Below are 27,142 nucleotides of genomic sequence, written 5' to 3'. Positions count from 1 at the left end.
ACACTTCTAGCTTTCAGAGGTGAATTGGGAAGAATTGGATCGAAATTAGATGATATCTCAGGGTAATTTTTCCCAAGAACTTCACTGGAAGCAAACTCAGAGGACAGGGGAAGAGTGCTGTCATTTCGAGCAACCAGGGGTTGAGGGCGGTGGATCGATAATCCAATCACTTGAGGGAATTGATGGGATTTAGAGGGGAAGTCTTCAGATCACAAGGATCTGCAGAGGATGGGTTCTCAAGAATAGACTTTACTTTGGTGCTGACCATGGACAACTTTCCATTCGTGCAGGCAATGGAGCTGTCACCTACTTTAGTGCTAAAAACTGCTGGGCGGGAAAACTTGTCTTTTTCAAAATTTGAAGAGGGATTAGCACTAGCTTCTATAAAGGGCGCCCCAACCAACTCTTTGTCTTTTTCCCGAATTGGCATGCCCAATTGACAGGGAGAAGCAGATTGGTACTTTGCTATCTCCTGCAGATCAGCTACACAAGGACAGAGGTCAACAAGGGGCTTAGTGACAGGCAAATAAGCATTAAATGCAGAGTGCAGAGTAATGACTGCATCAGCTTTTTCAGATGCCATCAGATTTGAGGGGTCTGAATTAATAAGGCTCAAACCAGGTTGTTGGAAACCAGGTAATGGGTTGAAAGAAACCGGAGTGGTTTTATCAATACCAGTAGCTGGGCAAATGGGTTTGATGACGTTTGGTTGCAAAGTAGTAATGGAGCCATTTGGATCAGGATATGGTTCCATTATAACAGGTTTTTCAGGTGGGGGGGCATTAATGAGACTCATAACTCTGATTTCATAAGATAAGAACAACTCCTCAGCAATGAGATGCTTAAAACCTGCGTTTGCCTTCTTCCTGGATTTCTTATTTTTCTTCTTCTTCTTGGCTGAAGAGCCCGATTCAAGGGTCTGGTTCTCCAACCGAGAGTCCAAGACTGGAGAAGATGGGATCGAATCTCCAATTCTTGGAGACCAATATTTCAGATTGCCAAAGAGCTTTGGGGCCGAATCCTCATCAGAATCAGCCATCTAAGGCAGCTTAACTGGATTGGGGAAAGGGATGAAGTAACTGAACGAGGCTTACCAGAAAACTGAACTGGTCAAAAATCAGAGTAAAACTGAAGAAAAACCAGTGAAAAACTGAAACTTAACTTGGCAGAAACACACTAACACCAGGGAAACATCAACAGGGAAGAAGGGACTAATACACTAAAACCAGGGAGCAGCAGCTTGGGAGTTCTTCCCAAGCTGGTGATTCATCTTCCATAATGTATCCAACTTTAGAATGGATCTAATGTCATGACCCACTTGTTTTGGAGTTAAAGATTTGAAGGGGTAAGGGAAGACAAATAAATTAGAAAGATTGATTAACGAAAAAATGTGTTTCAGAATTCGAGAAATAGGGTTTCAAATTGTGACAATACCTTTTTAGATGAAATTTGTTAAAAATGCTTTTCTTTCAGACGCACAAGCGTGAGAAGAAGAATCAAGCAGAAGGTGAAAGATTGAAAAAAAATTTGGGAGATCAAATGAATAAGGGAGTTCACCTGAAAGAAGAAAAGGGTATCATTTGGAAAAATAGATCAAATTCTTATATGATACCATGTTATGCGATACATAGGAGGCTACGAAGAGAACAAAGGTGGAAGAAGTCCCTCTAGGACTCGGTTAGAAGGTACCTTTGTTCGTATTTCTGCATCTGTCTCCTTTGCTCAATCAGGCATATCTGCATCTGCAGACCACATATTTCATAACCCTTCTAATCTATCATGGGTCAATGACTAAGGAGCCTCAGACCACATGTTAGGTATGTCTACACTTTTTTGTTTAAATCATGTATAATTTTGGAGAGATAAGGTGAAAGTGGCCGATGACTCCCTCTCATCAGTTTTTGGGAAATGAGACATTAGACTCAACGATCACTTGACTCTTATTTGGTCTTCATGCTTCTAAATTGTCCACAAATCTGCTATCTGTTAGTAGTCGTATGAAAATTTAAACTGTCGGGTAATTTCCTTTCCTAGTTTCTGTGTTTTCACCGGAGGATGATTGGTAGATGTTAGGTTGATGGACTTTACATCTTGGACTCTTCGCCGACGTCTCCTTTAAGCACTTTAGTTTAGTAATGGGATGTCTGTTTGGTGTGGGACCTGGACCATATGGTTCCCTCATGTTCTACAAGATTAAGTGTCTAGATCACACATGCATATTCCAATGTGGCACCCAAAAACTGTTGTTCATTAGGATTGATTGTAAGGTGGACTATTGATGTAGTGGCCTAGTAGGTTGCATGCCATGTTACACGGTTTCTTCTGAAGGGGCAAAGTATTGGCCCATTATTAGTCCTCTTCAGCTTTGAGCCGGAATCCCTAGCAAAACGGATCTTTGACAAAGGAAACAACACGTCTTTGCTGACTTCCTCTCTTCGTTGAAACCCTGGGACCCAATGCTCACCTCTACTATGAAAGCTAGATGGATTAGATTCTACGATATCCCACTACATGCATGGACCCCATCAACAATTGAGGCCTTGGGGAAGTACTTTGGGCAGGTAATTGAAGTTCAGTTGACGGGCAATCACGATCATTGCATGAATTATGCCTTTGCTAAAGTTTTATCGTCGGAATGGAAATACGAGATTCCTTTCATCCGCCTTAAGGTAGGTTTAGGAAGCTTCTTGATACATACTGAGGAGGTAGAAGAAGGGACAATAACTAGTGAAAACCAGTGCCCAGTAAACAAAGAAGACATTTCTAGTATTCTTCAAGAGGCGGAAAATAAGCACAGTACCGACATGTCATTGCCAAAGAAAGATTCAATTCGTGTGAGCAAAGGAAAAGCTTTTCCAGGAAAAGGAGCAATGGAGGAAAAAGAGTCATCCCAATTTTTTGAATTTGAACCAAACTGGGTGTCACAGATCAAACCGCAGGAATCAGGGACTCGTATGACGAGTCAAAAAAGAAAAACAGGAAAATCCAACCAAAAGGATTTTCAGAGAGCATTAATGCCCAAAATAAATGGCTTCCAAACGAAGGCTATCAGAAACGTTTCATGGAAAGGAAAGGATATACAATCAGGACTTTTGATGGGCTCAAGGAAATCTAATGAGAGCCCCAAAAAGTTAATTGGGAAACTTAATTGGGCTAAGGAGGGCAAGCGTCACTTCCGAAGGAAACGTGTCTCTTCTGTGCGGAATTCGATAAGTTATTGTAAAGGAGAAGTTTCCTTCTCGAGAGGTGGCATCCAACGCAAGAGAAATAATCATTACCTCAAACCACCGTCGCTTCGGTCCACTAAAGGAGGTCTATTAATCTTTAAAAGGAAGCTTTAGGGTCGCCAAAAAACAGGAAAGAAGAAAAAATTTCCTCCAGTTACTCAAAGTCTTATGGAAAGCCTCAATTCATCCGGTAAAGATAATGGGGAGGACAAAAAAGGAAAAAAGGAAGACTGGATGGGAGGAACCAGCAGACGAAAGTAAAAAAACTAAAGTCAAGGAGAGAAGGCCTTATGAAGGACCTCCAACACCAAGGGAAATAGAAATGGAAATCCTAAAGAAGGACTAGAAGCAATTCAAGGCAGATGCCAGAAAGAATATAGAATAATTCTTCCTTCTAACTGGAAAGAGAAATGTCAAAGAAATCAGTGTCCCAAAATACAAGCTTCCGTTTTTTAAGAAAGCCTTAGAAGAAGAGAGAGGAAAGGAGGCAGAGGTGGGTATCCGAGCAAAGGGCGAGAGAGAGGGTTAAGGTAAGTTCTTCAGATAAATCGACGATCTGTCGAGCTGAGGAGGATGTCAGCTCAGCGGATGAGATGGCCGATTTCCTGGCAATAGGGGATGTCTTCGGGACAGGGTTGGAAGACCAACCATCAGAGGATAAATGGGAGGAAAAGGAAGAAAACAAAAGTCAGGGTCAGGAAAAGGGTGGTTCTTCTGACCCCAGTAATTAGAAAGTTTTCCCCCTTATTTTGTTTTTGTAAATATCTTTTGGTTTGGTCTTTTGTGCTTTCTTTTGCTTCTCTTTGGCCTTATCTGTCTTTTGGAGAAAAGTCTTTGTTGGAATCATGAAGAGTTTTTTTTTATGGTTTTTGGGTTTGGAAGGTTCTGGTTAATGGTTTCTGAGTTGAAGGAGTACCTCTAGAATAGAGTGAGAGTTTTTAGAAGGTTTGATGTCTCTTTTTTAAGCTTGAGTGCGACAGAGTTTAGCGTTTTTTTTGTAATCTGGGGGCTAGAGTTAGTTTTATTTAGGAGGTTTGATGCTATTTGTAGGTTTTCCTCATCACCTGTCCTGAAGGTGTGCTCTAAAATTCCCGAGGTGCATCCAATCGTTTTAGTCCATCATTGGCTTGAGAGACCCCAGTTCTTTTGCCTGCGGAGGCACTTTTGCTTGGTGGCTAGTTAATGTTTTGATGGGCTGTGAAAGAGGTTTGTTAGTTTTCTCTAATGGTGTGTTGTCTTTATGTTCTACTGTCTCATTGGTGCAGAAGGTGGGGTCTTAGTGCTTTCGATTTGGTTGGTGTTGGAATTTTTGGCAGTGAAGTGTAGTGAAGAAGGGGAGGTGAAGTTGGTTAGATGCAGTATGACACTATCTTGGTCTTTTATTTTCTTCATGGCTTAGAAGTATGCTTCTAGCCATGCTTTATTGATACTATGTAATACTAGATGGGACCTCTGATCCCCAATGTACCTTTCACAGTATCAATGAATACTCCTGTCAATTTAAAAAAAAAAAAATAGTAATAGTGTTGGTGAGAGTGAAATTATGTCATGCCATTTCATTTATAGGCCATTTGTAATTTCAAAAAGTGGGGTCATTATTTCCAAACTTATATGTGTGTTTTGTCTAATCTACAATACGAGGTTTTTTAATTATTTAAACATTATAGATCACCATTCCTAATTAGTAATAAAAGAAATATTTTTCCTTTTCATCTTTTGCTTACAGATATGTGGGATCTTCTCCAATTATAACGAATTTTCATAAGATGGTAAATAACTAGTTTAAAAAAAATGTAAAAGATTTTAAGGATTGACAATGCTAATGTGTATTTTGAAGGTACTCTTACTTACCTATTTGAGCATGGTATTGTTCATCAGAGTACCTGCTTGTATACTCCGCTCCAAAATGGGGTGGCTGATCGAAAGAACTGACATCTGTTGGAAGGGACACCTGGGCTATTGCTTGGGGAAAATGTCCCTAAGAAGTTCCGGGCTAAAGCAGTGTTAACAGCAGTGTAATTGATTAGTTGAATGCAATCCCGTGTGCTACAGTTCAATACCTCATAGTTATTGTGTCTTGGGCATGCTCCTTTCAACATCCCATTGCTAGTCTTTGGTTGTGTTGCTTTTATTCACATTCTTGTTCCCTACCGGACTAAGATGGATCCCAAATTTGTTTGGGGTATATTCCATCCATGGTTTTAAATTTCCACGGAAACTGACATGAAACGACCGAAATGTTTCAATTTCCAGCCCCACTGAAACGATGCCGAAATCGAAATGCATACTGAAACCAAAATCGTAACTGCATTAGTGGTCAGTATGCGTTACATAATTATATTTCTATGAATTCCATAAAAAATATGGCATATGTATTATGCATAAATATTTATATGACTTACATGTGAAATGTGGTATTTAATGAATTATCAGACATGCGTGCCCGCGCATGCCACTAGGTGTTCAATGTTATTAAACTATTAGGGACAGTTGTCTTGCTTATGCGACGGTTTCAAAGTGTGTATTTGTGCTTATTCTTACATTTCCTGAAGTTTCTTAAGATTCTATCATTTGGATATGTTTTCATACATTTCTACGATTTTACATGATTTCCACCAAAATTTCTAACCAAAACCTAAGTGTTTCCGTGTAGTGTTCGAAACCGAAATTTAAAACATTGATTCCATCATTATTTGTTCACCTTAAAAGAGCATAATTGTTTCAATCAAGTGTCTAGAAAGAAATTTGTTATGATGATGTAACATGTTTTGAGCCTGTCCCATAATTTTCCTCTCTGTATCTCTCTTAGGGGAGCATATTCTGTGTTAGAAGAGAGGTCTCCTAGTCTTCTTGTTGTTCATATTCCTTCTTTCGCTTCCTATTTTATCTCTGTCTCCTATTTCTACTACTATGCAGGTGGAGTGCAAAATAACAAAGAAAAGGAGTTAGAAGGCTGCACGAGACAGAAGGAATAGAGAAATGAAGTCACCACAACCGAGCAACCTTCTCCATCAAACTCTTGAGCCTCCTACTTCATTTTCATTATGAAGATGAGTTATTTGTTTCAAAAACTCACTTTTCTCATCTTTGTAAGATTTGGAAGAGCTTCCATATTCTAGAATTTAGCTATTTGGCAAGTTTTCTCATCCAAACTACCCTTAAGGGTTTCAATCTCAAGTTTAAGATTTTCAATTTGCACTTGAGCTTGAGATTTGGAAGAAGACGATTCATTTTTTAAAATATCAAGTTTTTTTTCTAATTTGGAAATAGATTTCTTAAGAACTTTATTTTTTGAGATTTGGGAATGCAAAGTACTACACAATTCATTATAAGTCATGCTTTCACTATCACTACTAGATGAACTATGAGAGGGGTACGAATTTACGTCATCTTTATGGGTGAGTGCCATGAAGCGTAAATCTTCCTTTGTTTCCCTTTCACTTGAGCTTTTGCTTGAAGATCTTAACTCATCGCAAGCGGCTATAAGTCATTTTTTCTTCTTCCAATCATTCTTCTTTCCCATTTACTTCGAGGATGATGACTTGAAAAGTGGACACTCTGGCCTTTTGTGTCCCGGCTTCTTACAATTGAAGCATCTTATTTCACCCTCTAAGTCACTTTCTTTTTCTTCCTCCTCCTTCGTTTTATCTTTCTTGTGCTTCTTTCTCCATAGGTTTTTGAATTTTCTCAAAGCTTCTTCCTCATCGTTCTCCGCTTCACTTGAAAATGTTGAGTTCGCCTTGGTGGCTTTGAGTGCTAGGGACTTGATTTCTTTTTCTATCTCTTTTGGCCTTTCTCCTCTTGTCGGCTATTGAGGAGCATCTCATGAGTGATAAGAAATCCCACAAGGTCCTCCAAAGTGAGCTTAGAGAGATCCTTTGATTCTTGCACGGCGATCACCTTCGAATCCCAAATTGGTGGAAGTGATCTAAGCAATTTATTCACAAGCTCATTATTGGGATAAGATTTACCAAGGTCATGGTTTTAAATTTCGACCGAAATCCGAAATTTCGGTGGAGACCGACGTCGAAACCACTAAAAACCAAAACAGTCATTTATTTTGGCAGAAATTTCGGTCTAAATTTCGGTTTTTCTGAAATTTGACCCAAAAAATCTGTTTTTTTAATTATAAATTAATTTAATATTCCACTGAAATTACCGAAATTTAGTATTGAATAAAATATTAGTTTCGATTTTTGTACTAGATTTCGACCAAAATTTCGGTCGAAATTTCGAAATTTTAGGGTCCGAAACCGGTACCGAAACTGAAATTTTAAACCTTGGCCAAGGTTAGCCAATTCATTAGTAATTCTAGTAAATCGGGTATACATTTCGGAGATGCTTTCATTTGGATCTATTTTAAACATTTCATATTTGCTCTTCAACAAGTTTATTTTGGAGTCCTTGACTTGAGATGTTCCCTCATAAGTAACGGCAAAGGTATCCTAAATAACCTTGGCGGAATAAAAAAGAGCTACCCTATTAAACTCCTCCGTAGATAAGGCACAAAATAAAGAATTTATAGCTTTATAGTTCGAGTTTGCTTGCCTTTTCTCCACAACACTCTATTCTTTAAATGGCTTGGAAGGCAATATGCCAAAGCTCCACATCTATCGAAAAAAGATAGATGTGCATCCTTATCTTCTAATGTCCATAGTTAGACCCATCAAAGAAAGGAGGTCTAGTTGTGGAATGGCATTCCGGAAGCCCGGTTCCAATCATGTTTGCCATTTCACAATTAGACGAGTTGCCAACGATCTTTCCCTTGTTAGATTTTGAAAACCTTACCAATGTTTTGAAAAATTTCTTCTAAGAGCCAAAGCTCTGATACCAAGTGAAAATGCAATGTTAGGCCTAAGTAAAATGGTGGCAACCCAAGAGAGGGGTTGAATTGGGTTTATCAAAAACAATTATTCTTTTGAAAACTTAATTCAATATTAACCCAAATTGAAGTTAAAAAATCAATTAAACCAAGAAGGATAAATCAAAATGCAAGAAATACAAAGAGAGAGTTAGAGAGAGTGCACCAATAGATTTGAAGTGGCTCAGTCCACATCCGGGACCTACTCCACTCCACCAACCAAACACGTTGATGACTTTACTAACTTGATCAAACTTTACACTGTTTCCTTTAACCTTGGTGGAAACCCTCACCACGGAGATGGCTCTGCATCCCCGAGCACTCGCCAATACAATGTGTTCAAACAATGGAAGGAAGAACAAAAAATTCCTTTGCAAGGGTACAATCAAAGTATAGAAGATGTATAAATGAATCCTAGTTCCAATCCTTTGCTTAGATCTTTAAGAGAGGCACAAGGGGGTTTGTAAACTCAATAATATGTTCAAGTAGTCTTAGGGAGTGTGTTAGATCCGTTCAAGAAGGTTAGAGTCCTTTAAATAGGCAAGGGAGACCAAAACTAGCCATTATAGGTCTCCCAACGGCTAGTATGGAGGCTACCGGCGGAGCTCCGCGCTAGCCGTTAGCCTATTTTTATTTTCCAACAGAACCCTCCATGGAATTCCGTGAGAACCCACGGAATTCCATGCTCGGAGCTCCGTGGGGTACCACGGAGGTCCGCACAGAAAAAATTGTTTTACGCACTGAACTTGCGAAATTCACATCTCCCTCGTTTCTTATCGGATTTTGATGTTCTTGTGCTCTATAGATATCAGAAGAAGGAGATCTATATGTTAAAAATATTTAAAAAAATAATTTAAAAATGTTTTAAACTGAATATCATAGGATTTGTCCAATTGTCATTCATTTAAGTGCCAAATTGATGCTTTTCACATATGGGTTCACTTTGGCATTTGGTCTGTGGATCCATGTGTTTTTACGTTATCCTTTTATATTCTTTGGGACCTTATTAATACCTCCTTGATGCCTCTAATAGATCTTAAGCTAGGGATTGGACTTTTACATTCTAAGACTTAACAAACACTAGATATCTTCAGCGACTTCATCTCTTCAAGTTTTCACTGTTACCATGGATTATCTTTTTTATTCTCTTGGCTCCACAAGATCTTCATGAATGTTCCAAGCCTTCATCTTTACTTTGGCTTCTCATCTTGATCTTTATGATAATTTCTATCCACGATCCATGCCGTTTCCCTTGACTTTGATTTTGATTGATTGGATTTCCAATACATACACTTAAAACATCAAACAAGTTAGAATAATAACACAAATCAACTTGTGTTTGGAATCAACAAAACATAGAAGATTGCCAAGGTGGGAACCATTGGGCTTACAGTTTTGATTAAAAAACATCATGAATATGAATAGTAAAAATGTTCACTCTTCTTCTTTTACTTTTCTCCAAACTGATGTGGGTAGAAATCATTAAAAAAAGGCAATTCTCTGGACTGATATTTACCACTATGGTAATAAAGGAAGCACCCAACTCTAATTTACGAGTTGGTACACAGGCCCAAATTATTTTGACATGGGCCACACATCTATTAGATTACAACTTTACAATCTTTTTCCACCACGTGACTTCAATATAAACAACACTCAGAATGGACGACACTGCATTGCCGAAGCTAGTCAGTCATGAGAATCTTGTTCCTGGAAGCCGTAAGTCATCATGTAAGGAGCCATAGTTGCTGTTACCTTTAACAGGTCTCTCAGAGGAGATATGGCACTTTCTTAAAGTAACCCTCGATGAGAAGGCCTAACTGAAAGGATACCGGAACTTTTACTGATGTTGACTGCCCCTATCTGTACGGACTGATTGGAATATTAACGTTTCCATTTTCTGTCTACAATATTTGATGGCGTTTTTTCTTCTTTCTGCTATTGCACATGTAAATGATTTTCAAGCTTGTGGCTATTTTGTCTTTGACTCTTTCCTGTTGTTCTGCACCGTTGTTGACAAACTTTTTTGGGTTTTGGATTTCCTTCAATTGTTAAAAAGAAATGACGGATCCCCTTTACTGTTGAAAGGAACGATCGATCTCCTTATAGATATATATTTTTGATTAAATCCATGCTTGTGATCCCTGGATTTTATTCTTATAATAATACTTTGAATGCAACATATCACTATGTTATTTCATGTATTCCTGTTCTTCACCTTATCTTTGTTGTGGGCCATTACCCATTGCTGTCATTTGTCTTTTTCTAATCTGTTCCTTGGATTGCAGGTGATCTCTTCGTCATTGTTGGCATTAGCCACACTTATTGATATTTTGTTGGGGATACAATTACAAAAGCAAGACTCTGAAAATGTAATAACCGAACTAAAAAATGCTTCCAAGGCTAGGCAAACTGCCATTTCTTCTGCTGAAATGATGTTCTCTACTCACAAATATTTTCTAGAATTTCTCAAGTCCCAAAACCCTAGAGTTCGGTCAGCTGCATATTCAGTCCTAGGATCTTTCATTAGACATATTCCTCATGCTTTTAATGAAGAGAATTTGAAGATGCTCTCTGCTCAAATACTTGGTGCTTTCCATGAAAAGGATCCAACATGTCATTCTTCAATGTGGGATATGATATTGCTATTTTCTAAAAAATTCCCCGAAAGTTGGTCCCTTGGAAATATTCAAAAGATTGTACTAGCCCGTTTTTGGCATTTTCTAAGAAATGGTTGCTATGGATCACAGCAAGTGTCATACCCAATTTTATTGATATTCATTGATTCCATGCCTCCTAAATCAATAGAGGGAGAGCAGTTCTTCCTGAACTTCTTCCAAAACCTCTGGGCGGGAAGAAATCCATCCCACTGCTCATCTGCAGATCGTTTGGCGTTCTTCAAGGCATTTAAAGAGTGTTTCATTTGGGCAATATATAACGCATCAAGGTGCAAATATTTCTGAGCTTTTCTGATTAAGTTTTCATTATAGGTCTCTTCAGCTTTCTGTGCTTTGGTGATCACGTGCGTAGCATATTTGAACGTTTTTTTTTCAATTTCTCTTATTTGGATTGGTTTTCTGGATTTTTGAAGTGTTTTTTTGCTGGGCCACTTTAAATGCAGATACTTTGTTGGAGAAAACGCCGTTAATCAATTTCAAGTCGGCCTTGTTGACCATGTCCTTGTAATGCTTTTGTGGCGTGACTTTCTTTTATTAATAAGCCCAGAAGACCAGGATGAGCTTTTATCTGGTAAGAGATCGTTGGAGGATTACACTCGAAATGTCCACAGAAAACCAATGGAAACTATGAATGTTAAGTATCCCATAAACTACATCCAGGACTTGGGGAGATGCATTATTGAAATTCTATCAGATATTTCCTCGAAGGAATGCAATTTGCTGAGTGCGTTTTGTACACCTTTTCAAAATTACTGTCTGGGGATGTTTCAGCGGACCGAGTGTTTCGAAGAACATTCAGAGCATGCAGAACAAATTGTGAAGTTCTTGTTGTTACTTGAACAGCATGCAGTTAAAAAAGGTGAAACTTGGCCTTTGATTTATTTAGCGGGACCAATGGTGGAGAAAACCTTTCCATTGATTAAATCTGTGGTATGTACTATGCTCTTCTACGAATCCGTAAGGATTGTCTTCCTGTTTGCTGTCGAATTTTCATTTCCGTATTTCGATTGGTTCTATTAGGTGAAGGATATAATTATGTATATTTTATATGCTGTGAAATTTTATGATTATTGAGCATGTGCTGCTTTTCAACTGTTGCTTGAGCAAAATTTCTGAAGGATGTATGAGCTGCTTTCATTATGGGTTATTCTCATAGGGCCACAAACATGTAAACCTATATATGCACCTAAGAAGGATATATGATCACATACACGTGTTAGCAGCCAATCACCTAAACATGCATGTAAAATCTACATAGAATGTGATGAATCAATAGCGATAGTTAGGAAGAGTGGAGAGATTTTTATTGGGAGTAGGGACTCAGTTCTAGCCTTTATAATGAAAACAAGTTACTAATCATATGTACAGGGCTTAGTGACTTTAGTCAATGTTTGTCAGAAAAAATGCAGGGTTTAGTCAAAATGGCCGTAATACTCGTAACACACCTAAATTGTCCATTTCCAACACTCCCTCCCTCGGGCTAACATGTTCCATGAGGCATCTTAAGCTTGTCTGCTAATTAAGTATGGTGGTTGGCTTTGAGTCCTTTGGTGAAGATATCTGCAATTTGTTCTTGCCCCGTAGCATAATATAGAGAGAATTCTTTGTTCTCAAATGTTTCACCCAATGAACTAGTAGTCGATCTCGGCATACTTGGTCCTGACATGAAAGATGGGATTTTGTGACAACTTGATGGCATTTGGTTGTCATGGCATAACACATGGATATTTGATCTTAGGTAGAGCCCCTGAAGTGTCTCAACTGTAGTTGTGGTGCAATCCAAGTTCCACTAGAAGCCATAGAAGTTCAAGATCAAGCCACAAATGAACCAGCCAAGAAGAGCCCATGTTTTACTGTAGCCGAGGATGTGATTCATCAATCGACAGCTTGAACCATCAATCTAGAGACCATTCCATCGATCAATAGCTCCAAACATTGAAGAAGAGATCTAACCTTTAATTGATGACGAGTGCGAAAGAACTCCGATTTTAATTGCAGAATTTTTTATCTGGAATTTATCTAGGAAACAGGGCCGACACCTTAAATTTTATTTAATTAGAATTTATATGGTGTTCGACCCAAGGAGGCAGGAATCTCTACTCAGAATGGGGAATCTTGATTCCCCGAAAATCGATTCGGAAACGGGAATCTTCTCGATTCCCCGATTTTTGGGAATCCCATTTCGAAAACATGGGAAACGCGATTCCCACTCTGTGGGAAATTCGATTCCCACTCTACGGGAAACGCATATCCCACTCTATGGGAAGTTCCAATAAAAAAAAAGTGCGTTTCCTATCTACCCTCCTTGTCTCTTGCTAGTCCTCTTCTCTTCATCTTCTTAGTATTTAGATGCAAAGTGTTTTTGGTGAAGCCTGATCTCAGTCTAATCTGGAAGTACTGTACACTTTACCCCGACTGCGGGGGTTCAGGGGCGGTAGCCCCCGACTCGAATTTTTTAAGGTATTTTTATACTGGGGGTAGTTTTGTACTTTCATGAATTAGGGTTTTCCCCTTTATTGTAACGCGTCTGAGAACGCCATATAAAAGGATGTGATATCAGAAGCCGCCATAGTGAGAGGCGTGAGGATTTGTAATCTCTTCTTCAGAATAGTGGAATCGTTGGCTTGTCGCTCTGCCGTGGACGTAGCCCATACCAAACTAGTTGGGTGAACCACATAAATCTGGTGTTCTGTTCTGTGATTTTCGTTTATCTTTGCATCGTTATTCTGCTGCGTTGTTAATTCCTAACACAAAGTCATTTAAGTACTTAAGATTTACATGTAAATAAGGGAATAACCCACATTTGAATCTATTAAAAATAGTTTCAAGAGCCAAATCTAAAAGGATAAAAAGTCAACTTTCCAGTTCTAGTACAAAATTCGAAAAAAGGAGTCGGGTCAAAATCTTTACTTCCAAACGATGGGGTATTTTTCCTATTTTAAAAATTCATAAATTCTATCATGTCCAAACATTATTAACTCTCTAAAGACCGGAAAAAAAAATCTCATGATTTGGTTTCTAAATTTTTTTATTTTTGTCAGGCATTAATCAACGCACTGGTGGTCAACACAGGCATTTCAGTTGATAGTGATTTTCGTTTAAGTAAATGTTGGATCTTTTAATAAAAAGTATTTTTTAAAATCTTTGGTTCATATAATTATTTCTTATATTTTTAGTATATTTTTATTTTTTTTAAATATTTAACTATTAAAAAAAATTATCCGACCCTTCACGCTTCCCGCTTCCTGAGAGCCTTCACTTCCCGCTTCGCTTCCCGCTCTGGCAACCTTGGTCCGACCATCAAGTCCCATGAAGGTGGTACGTCAAACGTACCACGCTTGATATTTGATCCAACAGCAGCCCACTTAAAAAGTTGGCTGCTGTTGGATCAAATATCAAGGGTGGTAACGCTTTCACGGTACTTGACAGTCGGGCACCATATAAAAACTCTTATATAATAATAAGAAATTAATCAAGAGTAGGACATGCCGCCTAGCCTTAAAACTCGAAAACATAAGAAAAATTCAACTAAAATGAATGCTAGGAACACTCAATTAATCGCATCTCAAAGCCCCTTTGGAAGATCTAGGGAGGTCCTTTCACTTCCAAAAATTTTATTGCATCTCATGTCACAAGCAACGTTGGCAGGGGAATCTGCTAATTAGTTACCTTCTCCATACTGACTTGAAAACTGTGGCTTAATGTCTAAGATATGGTCCAAAGATCCTGTCAATAATAAGAAACAGACCAAGAGGGTCCATATTGGCAAGGTTTTAAATTTTGGTTTTGGTTAGCACGGAAATGGAAACATTTTGTTTTTCGTAGAAATCTTGTAAAATCAGGGAAATGTATGGCAACATATACAAATGATGAGATTTTAAGATAAAACTCTGGGAAATGCTAGAATAAGCACAAATGCATACTTAGAAATCATCACATAAGCAAAAAAGCCACACATAATGGATTAATCACATCTAACACCTAGTGACATGCGTTGTCGCGTATGTCTGGAACAGTAAAGTCAATAAAGAAGTACAATGTAATGAAGTATTTTTTTTTAGAAGGACAATGTAATGAAGTATAAGGAAGTACAATGACCAGTCTCCCCTCCAAGGACCCCAACTCTATGTCAATACCACTTAGAGTCACGAGTTATTATTGGTCCCATGCCGTTATGACATCCCATGCATTAGATACAGTTATTTTGTTGTGCAGTTCAATGATGTTGCTTACCAAATATCATTATCTACATTAATGAAATGAAATAAAATGCAAATCATAACATCTTTTCATTTTTCTTGTCATTTCGACCATTTCAGTCAAATTTCGAAAAATTCAATCAAATTTTGGACGGTCGAATTTTTGGAATTTGAGGAATTTCGATCAAAATTTTGAGAAGGAATTCATTGGGATTTTGTTTTGGTGGGGATGGAAACAGAAACATTTAGTCATTTCAGGGAAATTTAAAACCATGCTTATTGGACTTCCACTAATCACTGCCACTTTCGTGGGAACCGAAGTCCATATCAAAACCAACATTTGAAACCTTACTTATGCTTACATAGCTGTTCATTGTGTATATGTTTCTTGCAGAACAATCTTGATATATTGAGCTACTGTCCAGGATGTTTGATTGTCGGTGAATTATTTTGGTATCTTACTCATAGTCTTGCATTATGTTTTTATCAAATAGAATTATTCTTGCACTTTGCTCTAGATTTTTCTAGTTAGGTTGGGATTGGAGCTTATCCTGAACTTTCTGATTTTTATATTCTAATTGCTGGAGTGGAGGACTTGACTTCTTTTTTTCTTTTTTTTTGAAAGATAACAAAATTTTATTCCATATATAAAGGAGTACATTCAGAAGGGACAAGATGTCCCCATGAATGACACACAATTTAGTAATAAAAGATACGCCCAATGGAGGAGTTATAGCACCTCTATGTTTGATTCATCATAAATAACAGCTGTATCAGATCGCCATACCCCCTCCTTCTTCAAACTGTCTGCGGGCGAGTTAGCCGTCTCATATGCTTCAGTTGTGGACGAATAATCTGTATAATATCACGGATCTCATCCACAGTATCAGCCAATCTCCATGGGCCCGCACTCAGGTTCGTTGCCCAAACATTGACATTTGTAGAATCCCCCTCGACAATTAGAGGTCCCAAGTTATGAGATCGGAACCACCTAAGACCAAAGAGTAAAGCCTTAGCTTCCGCTTCGTTTGCATCACATGAACCCGCCGGGGCGGAGTATGACATAATAATGGTGCCTTTGGCGTCCTGAATCGCGCCGCCAATCACCGCCATACCCGGATTTCCCATCGAACTTCCGCCAACAGAAGTTCAGTTCAGTGGAGGACTTGACTTTTAATCGCACAATTCACCACTAAAAAACGAAGTTGTTACTTTTATCAAATGATCTGCCACAATGGAATTTGATCATGAAGAATGTTTGGTCGTAACTGTAACACTTAATTTTTGGCAGTCATTAAGAGGAAACTATGGTGTCTGTTTCAACATTCTTGTGTGCTTCTTTGGATTATGCATCCATTTCCTCCCGGTTGTATTATGCTAGCATACTGTGTACCATTTTGTGCATAATACACATGCTTATATCGCTCTTCTCAATGCTTCTCATCTTTAAATTATCAGAAGGACAAAAAAAAAGTGAAGACATTTTAATAGTTTGGCCATCCATGCCTGCAGGACTCCCCAGATGGTGTCAGAATTTTAACTGTTCTGGTTGAGATATTTGGACCACGGACAGTACTGTCAGAGTTCCTCGATAACAATAAAGGCCACTCCAACAGTAATTTTTCTGATGAAGGCAGTGATGAGTCTAAATTGAATTATTTTTTCCAAGTCTTCGAGGGTGACTTTGTACCATGGTGTTTGCATGGGAAGTGCCGCTCCACTAGTTACCAACTCGATCTTTTACTTGCTTTGCTTGACGATGATCTTTTCTCTAAACAATGGTGTAGCATTGTTACATATGCTACAAAATCTGAAGAAATTCCTGGAACCGGAGTTGGGCACTTTGACTTTGATCGTATTGCTATGCTGGCAATGCTCATAGAGAAAATAAGAGGAAGAACTGATAGCAAGAAGGTGATATTTTACTCCAATCATTTGAAACCCTCTCATCCAGAACACTGGCATCATGAATTGTTAAATTCAGCTGCCTTGTCTGTTGCCCGCCTTTCTCCTCCCTTCCACTCATCCCAAGTTCGCTTTCTACGGTATGTAAATTTTTATTTGGGTATATATGTGTCCCTAATTCTGCATAATTTTTTGAAGAAATTGTCTCACTAGAATAGCAGCTAGTACTAGTTAAAAAGAAGAATAGCAGCCAGATTTTTCTTGCGGGTGTGAATTGGATGTACCAAAATTGCAATCTGGGTTACAGGTGCATACTGAAAATACACCTAAATCTTGGCTATTTTTATTCTTCATTATAGAAGACTTGTTGGGGCATAATTTTGTGTAACTTTACTAGTTGGAAGTCATGATTTTTTTTTTCATAGAAGTGTTGAAGAAAGCCGGATGGTTCAGGCATTAAAAGAGTCTGGTGAATGTAATCCTTTGTTACTGTTTTTGAGACCAGATGATGGCTGGTGCCTTTGTTGTTTTCACTGTTACCCAAATGGATGCCTGTAAATCTCAATTAATGAGGTGCTTGATCATTGTTGCTCTTTATTTCTTTTCTATTTTCCCTACTAATCTTTTTCGAGTATTAGTTAGTGTTATGTTCTAACATGGAGCCATTTCTTAAATGAGGTTCTCTTTTCATGCATTCTGGAAGTGTGGATCAGCCATTGAGTTTCGACCACAGTTATTTGTTAATATTGTGCAACCTAGATAGGTGTTTATATTAATTTAGCTATTAAGTATGCTGTCTATTTATAGGTTCTGAAAATGTCAAGTCCTCTATAAAGGTTGTTGTATAATCGAAAAACCACTTTAACCAGAGGGTCTTTATTTTATGGGGTTTGGACTGCATCCCAAGGCATCTCTTTGTTGAATGGTGCCATAACAAAAGTTGCCTCTTACAGTAAAAATGATCCTCAAGTTTCGTGGTCTTCCTTCTATTTGAAGGTCTGGAAACCTATCGCAATAATTGTTTTAGCTCAACCAGTTCCTAGCTGGGGAAGAGATGAAAGAAGATCTTATAGTGAACCAACCGTTTGTTGATTTTGCTACTGAATGGACCCCTTAGCTCTGCTGGAACTATATTTCCTATTAGCCCATCCATTCTCACCCTACTTTTCCCTTGTTTATTATCACTACAAAAGAAAAGGGAAAATTCTTTTCTTAGTGAGGCTTATGCCTCGTGCCTCGAGGTTGAGGGGTTATTTTGAGATATAATAATTTGTGTTGCTGTTTTATTATGATATTCATCTTTTTATTTCTGTAAAAGATCTTCCTCATGTTATGCTGCAGGGCTGTCCTTGGTGGATCATCTGAAGATGAACGAAGTTCCTTTGTTTCTAGGGAAACCATGATCCTTGTATTTGAAGAAGTCTTAACAAACTTTGTCCCACTTCTTATGGAATCTTCTTTTACTTGGGCAAAATGTGCAAGTTCTTTGATACAGCGCAATGATGCCAAACATTTGGCGCAGAAACATGAATTATCATTTATTAACAAGCTTGAGATGGCTCAGTTTGCTTTTCAAATTCTGGAGGGCAGTTTCTTTTCCTTAAAAATATTAGATGGGGACTGTGAACTGGTTCCATGTATTTTGTCTGCTATATTTATTATTGACTGGGAATGTAACATGGCATCAGAGATAGACGGGAGTCCAAAGAATGATGTCAGAAGTTCTTTGTCAACATGTGGAAATGTAATTGATGGTGATTTGCCAAAACCGGTTGATGCTAAGTTGACTTTTGGTGAATCCATGGATGCTTTTCGTGGTAAAATAAGTATTCATTTCTGGAGAAGTCTTAGTTTGTACACTGTTCAGAGATTGAGAAATATTTTAGTTCAGACTGTGAGGCTTGCTCTCTTCAAGACAGAAACATTTCATACGGATAAAATTCCTGCTTTATGCTGTAGATGGGTGCTGGATGTGCTTGAAATTAGTTGCCGGGATCACTATGAGGAGCAAAGTATGTTAGACCAATTGTTATCTGAGGGCGAGTCTTGGCCTTTGTGGGTGGCACCTCTTGTCACTGATGGAAAAAGATCCGCCACTTTGAAAGATGGACACAAGTTCTTGGAATCTCAAGTAAGGAAATCCATTTTTGAGAATTCAGTTACCATTAATTACTTAAGTGAATTTTGTGCCATCTTTCCTCTTTGATTTCTGTGGGTTTTGAACATATTAGCATAATTATCTTGTATTAATTAGTATGTGCAGGATTCTAGAAGCAGCAAACTTTTGGAAGATTATTGTTTATCAATTTTCACTTTGTGGCTAGCATCTCAAACATGTAAATCTGTGCTAAATAGTACCAATCTAGATACAGCGCCATTTACTATTCTGTAGCGGAAGTTATTTCATGATTTATAATGGCAAAGAAAACCAAAGTGCGATGAATTAAGTATAAAAATAACCTGAGCATAATGCATCAACTCTTGGTTTGCTTCTTGTCGACCTGATGTGATAAACATGTTTTTCAATCTTCAACACAAACCCACTTCTCAACTTTCCTGGTATAAAAATATTGTAATTGATAAATTGTTTTCTGCAAGTAATAGTTGGATGGTATCTCTAAGTAGAAGTTGTTTCTTTAATGTTCTTTCCTGCCAAAGGACTTTGTTCATCTTACACACTTGGTCTAGAGTTCTCTCTTTTCTGGTTGGAGGATTTTGATAAGCCAGACAAAATATACTAAAGATTTTATTGCTCATCCACACCTTGCTGACACCAAGTCTGGGGATACTTATCTCGTGTTGAATGTAAAATACCGTCAAGATGATGGTTCTCCTCTTCAAGACCCCACCTTCTACCGATGATATGTGTGTGTGTGGAGAGAGAGAGAGAGAGAGAGAGAGAGAGAGAGAGAGAGAGAGAGAGATTTATTGTTTGAAAAATAGAGAAATGGAATAAAAAAACGGCGGTCACGATGGCACAATGAGAGCTGTAACTTGGAAAAAACAGATCAAAAGAGGAAAACTGAGAAATGAGAACATGCCTTGTCTCATCCTATGTAGTCGGTCACGACAGCATGGTGGCCTGGTGATGTGCCAGGCATTCACTACTCAGTCAAAGGGAACTGGGATTTTTTCCCCTCATATTTGTTACTTCACAAGATATCTCTTCGTGGTTAATGGATATTTAGCTATTCCAATCTTATGTTCTAGTCATACTTGTTTAATGTTCAAGCTGATTAAAATTGAGTTGTGGGGAGCCCAACGAATATGATTCTGCATCATTTATGTATTATAGTAGCATGGAGTTATATGGCTATGTATGCTACTTCTCTAAATCGTACTTATTTTTTTAGAAATCATTGAAAAATACTATGCATTAGTGTAATCAACTTTATAAATATAGAATTAACTTCTTCCAAAATATTCACTAATTGCAGGCATCCAGGCATCACCAGGTTGTTGCTTTTGTTAACAAACTTATTTCAAGTATTGGGGGCAGTAGGGTTATTACTGGTTCTCTCCAAACTCTCAGTTCATCTTCAACAGTAGAAGCCCCAGATGAGGAGGCCCCATTGCTTACTTCTTATTCCCGAGCATGGCTTGCTGCTGAAATATTGTGCACTTGGAAATGGCAAGGGGGCGGCAGTGCTTTAGGTTCTTTATTACCCTTCTTGGGTGAATATGCAAAAAAGGAAAATTTTTCTCCTGAAGAAAGTCTGATATTTTCCATAGTCAAGATTTTACTTGATGGGGCCCTCGATTATGGATCCAGCAGCGAATCAAATTTCTTCAATTTATGGGCTGCCTCAGATGATGAGGTGGAGAATATTCAAAATCCATTCTTGCGAGCTCTTCTATCCTTTCTTTCAACTCTAATGGTCAATAATAGTATTTGGGGAAAGGATGAGGCTGTTGCAATTTTTGAACATGTTGCCAATAAACTCTTCATTGGCACAACAGTAAACATACACTGTTTGAGGATTCTTCCTTTTGTTTTAAATGTTCTTATTCAACCACTACGAAATAAAACCACTAGTGCAGTTGAAACTAATAAAGAGATTCCAGTTGATTCTCTTAGGGAAGATCAGATTCAGGAGACTATCTTGGCATGGCTTCGAAGAACTCTTTCTTCTCCACCTTTAATTTCTTGGCAAACAGAACAGCATGGTAAACTGATATTTTTGTATAAGTTAAATTCCTTCTAAAATTAATAATTTGATTTAATCAAAGACTTTTTCCTTTCCATTATCAACTTGGTGACATCTTTTTGCTTCTTATTCCAGAGTTGGAAGGATGGATTCAAGTGGCCTTATCTTGCTACCCTTTAACTACCAAAGGAGGAATAGGAACACTAAAAATGGCACTGTCAATAGATATTAGCGAATTGGAGAAAACACTACTGATGGATTTGTTTCGGAAGCAAAGGTGTGTAGTTAATTCCCCAAATACAGCCAAGCAGATAGCTTTACAGATGATGCTGCCAAAGCTTACGGCAATTACAGTTGGGTATTGCTGGCAGCAGTTCAGTGAGGATGATTGGGATTTTGTATTATCTCAATTGCATAGGTGGACAGAATCTACAGTAGTCCCGATGGAGGAAATGGCGGAGAGTGTTGATGATATTGTCACAAATACTTTGCCTTCTGATAATTTGGATGTTATCGTAGAGAAACTTGAACAAGCAGTTCGTTTAGATCCTTCTCTTATGATTATTTCTAGGACTGCACTTTTTATATTGTCTCTATTTCTCGGGCTTTCTGAACTCCAACAGGCAGAAAATACTGAGTTTTTTCATTCCTTGATAATGGGAAAATGGGATCATATTAAAGACCGGATACTCGAAGGTGTTCTTCGCTTATTTTTTGCAACAGGTGTTGCTGAATCAATAGCAAGCTCCTACTGTGAAGAGGCTTCGTCTATTGTAGCATCAACCAGACTTCCACATTTTCATTTTTGGGAGTTAGTTGCTTCCAATGTTATTAATTCTCCTCAGCATGTTAGAAATACGGCCGTTCATTCTGTTGAGCTTTGGGGACTAAGCAGAGGGCCTATTAGCTCTTTGTATGCACTTCTTTTCTCCGCCAGACCTATTTCCTCCTTACAGGTTGCTGCTTTTATTATCCTTTCAACTGAGCCTGTTCAACATATGGGCATCACCAAAGGAGATACTAGGCACTGCTTGGATGGGGATGTTAATGACAACCAGGAAGCTGAGCACTCTCGTTCTGTTGAATCATCACTGGAAAAGCATGTCCATTTGAGAGATGAGATCTCTTTCATGATTGAAAAATCTCCATCAGAACTTCTTGAAATGGATTTAGTAGCACAAAATCGGGTAAATATGTCAGGCGATCTTTTGCTAGTCCTATGGTCTGGTCCAAGGATTGAAGTGTCGGTTTCGGCCGAAATTGTGCAAAAAAAAAAAACATAAAATTTCGGTTTTCATAAAATTTCCAGTGAAATTTCGGTGGAAATCATAAAATTTCTGTAGAAATTTTGTAAAAAAGGTTAAAAAAATGAAATTTAACCGAAATTTTGGCGAAATTCCTTCGCCGAAATCTTGTAAAATTTGGAGTACCGGTGATTTCAGTGTCGACCGTAAGTCGAAACCCGAAATGTTTCGGCCGAAATTTAAAACCATCACTCTTTATCTCCTTTTGATGTTGTGTTTTGTAAAGTCCATTCTATTGGGAGTTTGACGATTCACAAATATTTCTATTATCTGTAGGTAAATGTCTTCATTGCCTGGGCTTTGTTGCTGACTTATCTGCAATCCCAACCATCGACATCACAAGCAAGAGAAAGACTTGTTCAGTATATACAGGATTCTGTCAGTTCAGCTATACTGGATTGCATTTTCGAGCATATTCCTTTAAAGCTGGGTTCAACACCCAATTTGAAGAAGAAAGAAGTTGAACTTCCAGCGGAGGCATCTAAGGCTGCTACTTCTGCTAAATGTGCCATCACAACGAGCTCATTACTTTTTGCCGTGGAGTCCCTTTGGCCTGTTGGAAATGAGGAAATTGCTACAATGGCCGGTGCGATATTTGGATTGATGCTTCGTCTTCTACCTGCTTTTGTGCGCAATTGGTTTGCTGGTTTGCGTGACCGTTCTACGTCATCTGCAATTGAATCTTTCATGAAAGTATGGTGCAGTCCTTCTCTCCTTCTGGAGGAATTGTCTCAAGTATGTTACTATCACTTTATATGATGGCCGGTTAACATTTTACTTCAAAATTTTCAGCAAGTAAGCTTTTTCCATGACGTGGCAAATTGTTAGGTGACCAGTTAAAATTATATGGTAATTGAAACATTTGCATGGTATAAAGTGTTTGAATTTGTATACTAGGGATCATGGGTCCGGTTGGTGATGTGTCTACAATGTCCCCATTTGCACATGGGAGTGTTGCTTTGGCTGGACTCAACATGGACGGCCCACCTATGACCCTGGACTCAATTGATAACATTACTAGACATTTCTATGAGCTCATGGACTACATAAAGCATTCCCACCTGTCATATATTTGCAAGAATCCGACCTTATTAATTTACCTACAGTTCAAACTCATCTCCAGCTATAGATGGTAAAAGATTGTCATTAAAACCATTAACAATCATGAAACTGTAATTCATTTCAATTCGGGCAAATTGTATGTTTTATGTGAGACTTCTGCCAAAAGGATACAAAATGGAGCTGGGTCATTTTGAGTAATGCGGACAAATATGATTTTAGTTATAAAACATGGGCTGTGCAACATTAGTATCATGCTGTTAGTGCTAAAATTTGTGAACACTTTGAATTTGCAAATAAAATAATATTAATGTTCAACATTCTATTTGATTCTTGGTTGTTGCAATGCTGGGCATAGAATTCAAAGTTATGTCGTCGTTTTAATATTTAAAAGCTACTGATATCAAACATTTTGAACCTATTTAAATAGTGAGGAATTATATGATGAAAGGCCGTATAAACACGTAAAGGTGGTACGACGGAAGTACCACCCTTGATATTTGATCCAACAGCAGCTCCTAAAAAAGTGAGCTGCTGTTGGATCAAATGTCAAGGATGGGATGATGGATACTTGTTTATATGGCCCTTCATCATATAATTTCTCTTAAATATTAACTATAAAATCAGTGTCTCTATGCCCACATATTCATTTTTTAAAGGTTGGCATGTGTAAGTACAAGCTCCTTTGTTATAGCATCATAGATTTCTCATAGTACTGTGAACAGGCCTATGAAAGCGGCCTTTGAAGTACGTTGTATCATTTAAAGATGTAGGCAAACGAACATATTGACAACATTATGGGATTTTGGTGGCATGATGAAATCCATCACTAGATGAGTAGATCAACCCTCCTTAGAGCCATCAAATGACAAAGATACCATTTTTATAAACAGTTGCTTGCTCATTGCAACTTAAACTTGTGGTGGATTACTTGGGAATATTTCACTGGAGACATCATGAATTATCAGATTATCTACATCTGCTATGTAGGTCAAAGGTGCTGTTGTTGCTGATGAGAATTTTTCAGTTAGTGTCAACAAATCACCGCACGAGATAACTGCTACCTATAAAAAGGAGGAGACGGGAATGGATTTGGTTATTCGCCTTCCTTCCTGTTACCCACTGCTCCCAGTGGATGTGGATTGCACAAAGAGTCTTGGTATTAGTGAAGTAAAGCAAAGAAAATGGTTGCTGTCTATGACTGCAATCATTCGAAATCAGGTCATCTTCTATCCTAATATAAACTAATAGTAGATTTGTTCTCTTTAACACCTCTAATGATATGATTCCTCAAAATTTACTTCTAACATCATATTTTCATTTCTTGTGTACTCTATCTTGCATTTAACTGCCAAACGACTTGCTGTTTTGAATCGTAAGATTTCACTGGTTGCATTTATTTATGGAGCTCCTTGTAGATGTAACTGATATTTTGAAAAGGATTTGCATTTCTGGAGAATCATATGCTTGGAAAGACGTCCACAAAAAAATCATATGCTTGGAAAGATATTTGTTTTAGTTCAAGCCCAGCCTAGCCATCGTGGCTATGCTGTTTGACTATGAGACGTTTGCTATTATTCATCAGAAAGTGAAGTTTCTTGATATTTGTGCCTTACAAGTTACAAAGCTTTTAGTTTCTGCTCGAAAGAAAATCTATATTATTTAAACAGAAAGTATTTTCAACAAACTCAAATAAAAAGCAGGGACCTCAGCACAGTCTCTTTTACGAAAACCTCTCTCAGTGTCTCCCCTTTCTAGTTGACATGTAAGAGTGGTCATCCTACTATATTAGTATGATTTCTCATATTTTATATTGTTCATGCTTAGTGCAGTTTTACATTATTTGAGTCTTCTGCAATGTCGGAGGGCAAGGTAGATTTGTTTGAGGACCCTGGTAGATATTACCGCCTTGTGGGAAGGCTCATTTACTTGATGATTGTATGGCCTATTGTTGCTTTGTAGTGAGTCAGTGTATGCATTCTCTTTACCTTTGATCTTTAGGATGCAACTCTACACATTTTGAGATAAAGGTTAGAGGATTTATTGTCAATAAAAATGACCAAAAGGGTAGAGAGTTTTTCAAATTCAGATTGGGTTGGATCACCTTTAGAAAGACACTCAATTATGAGTTGCTTTACTGTTGTTGGACGAAGCCTAGTTACTTGGTTCAGCAAGAAGCAGAATGAAGTTGCACAATCCAATGCAAATGCAGAGTATCGTGTGGTAGATCACATAGCGTGTGAGTGAATGTGGTTTAAGACACTCATTGACATTGTAGTGGATTGTTATTTTTTGCAGGAAAAGGTTGCTAGCAAATTGATATCTACTCCGTGTTTGAGTTCCAAGGATCAATTAGTAGATCTACTCGTTTAGTCACTTGGTCGTAATTAGTTTCGTAGTATTTCTCCAAGTTGGGCAAGGACAATATCCATGCTCCAACTTGAGGGGGGAGTGTTAAAGATTTACATTTTAGATTTGGCATAATGTCTTTATGTTATTTATATTATTAGGAAGGGGCTCATCATAGATGGCTCTAGTAGTGGCATCTTTGTAATCATTGTTAAGTGGATTCTGTATAAATACAGTAGGTCACGAGTTTGGGTTTAAACCTCCACGAATTTCTTTTTTTTCTTCTTCTTCTTCAATCTTCTTTCTTATGAACTGGTAATTTATCAAGAGTTAAAGAAAAATGATACACATCTCTTAATAGAAATTAGATAAAAATGCACTTCAAACCATAACTCGATCAAATGAAACAAGATGCTCAATTTCGATTCGCCAAACACATTTAGATGGTCCTAGTTTACATTCAAATCCCCTTTTTGTTCTCTCTTCTAGATAATATCTGATTTACTCGACGACATGACTGAGAGCACCTCTTCACTAGGATACCCAGTTACGGATACAGACATGGGCACAAGAAGGGAGATGCTTCTAGGCATTGTCTGAAGTGAAGAACACAGATATAGACACAGTTATCCCATTCCACGGCTTAAGTAAATAAAAATTATAAAACTTAATTGGATTTGACACAGATGGAATTGCTAATAGATTTTGTATAGGCTATATATGACACAGTTGTAATTGCAAATATCCAATAGGAGCAAGCAAAAAAACATGATAGCTAATTCAAATAGATTGACATATCTATGAAACACGATACATATTTTTACCAACAAAAGTTCTCATGAGTATCCAATACGACAATCTATATCATATCCTGTACATTGGGCCTCCACAATTATCTTGGTATCATAGTCATAGCCTTTTCGCATATCATCTTTGGCATCAAGGTCACCACAAAAAAACACCATGAGTCTTCATGCAGCTCCAATTAGAGAAACCCAGAAAGGAAACTGGCCAACATAGAGGATTCTTGAAATGGGTCATCATTAAAATAGGAAATTCATGTTTCTGCACGGAATTGCTAGAAAACATCAACAAACCCCATGCTTTTTTCTGAGATTTCGCAGAGATAACTGCTTTGTAGGCATTCCCTGAAATAGGTCGTTTTTTTTCTTGTGTTCCAGGGAGATATATTAGTAATAGAAAGTGAGTGGAGAAAAGAAAAAATCTGAGAGCTTTTCAGAATTACAAGATAAATGATGAAATATAAAACTGAGAAAAAAATGTCTGATTATAGTTTTTAGCTGCAAGTGACTTTATTTTTTACCAGCGAGTGACTTGAAGCATTCCCATTTCCAAAAGTGTCGCCGAGGTAGGGAGGGATCCTGGGTTGTTTCTTTTTTCTCTTTTTCCTG

General features: G+C 37.9%; 1 protein-coding gene across 1 annotated transcript in view; it reads left to right on the top strand.

The window, feature by feature from the left end:
- The window catches only part of LOC143875034 (HEAT/U-box domain-containing protein), a 51,411-nt gene that overhangs the window by 22,197 nt on the left and 2,072 nt on the right, over nucleotides 1-27,142 (top strand). Inside the window, exons 8-15 of the mRNA XM_077376934.1 lie at nucleotides 10,377-11,035; nucleotides 11,210-11,696; nucleotides 16,478-17,010; nucleotides 18,212-19,001; nucleotides 20,308-21,037; nucleotides 21,154-22,205; nucleotides 22,599-23,057; nucleotides 24,372-24,602. Of these exons, the coding sequence (XP_077233049.1) occupies nucleotides 10,377-11,035; nucleotides 11,210-11,696; nucleotides 16,478-17,010; nucleotides 18,212-19,001; nucleotides 20,308-21,037; nucleotides 21,154-22,205; nucleotides 22,599-23,057; nucleotides 24,372-24,602 (4,941 nt within the window). The remainder of the gene's footprint in view (nucleotides 1-10,376; nucleotides 11,036-11,209; nucleotides 11,697-16,477; nucleotides 17,011-18,211; nucleotides 19,002-20,307; nucleotides 21,038-21,153; nucleotides 22,206-22,598; nucleotides 23,058-24,371; nucleotides 24,603-27,142) is intronic.

Source organism: Tasmannia lanceolata, unplaced genomic scaffold (genome assembly GCF_043159265.1).
Source record: "Tasmannia lanceolata isolate RefF3 unplaced genomic scaffold, GAP_Taslan_0.1 ptg000002l, whole genome shotgun sequence".
Lineage (NCBI taxonomy): Eukaryota > Viridiplantae > Streptophyta > Magnoliopsida > Canellales > Winteraceae > Tasmannia > Tasmannia lanceolata.
This window is presented reverse-complemented; position numbering and strand designations above follow the sequence as displayed.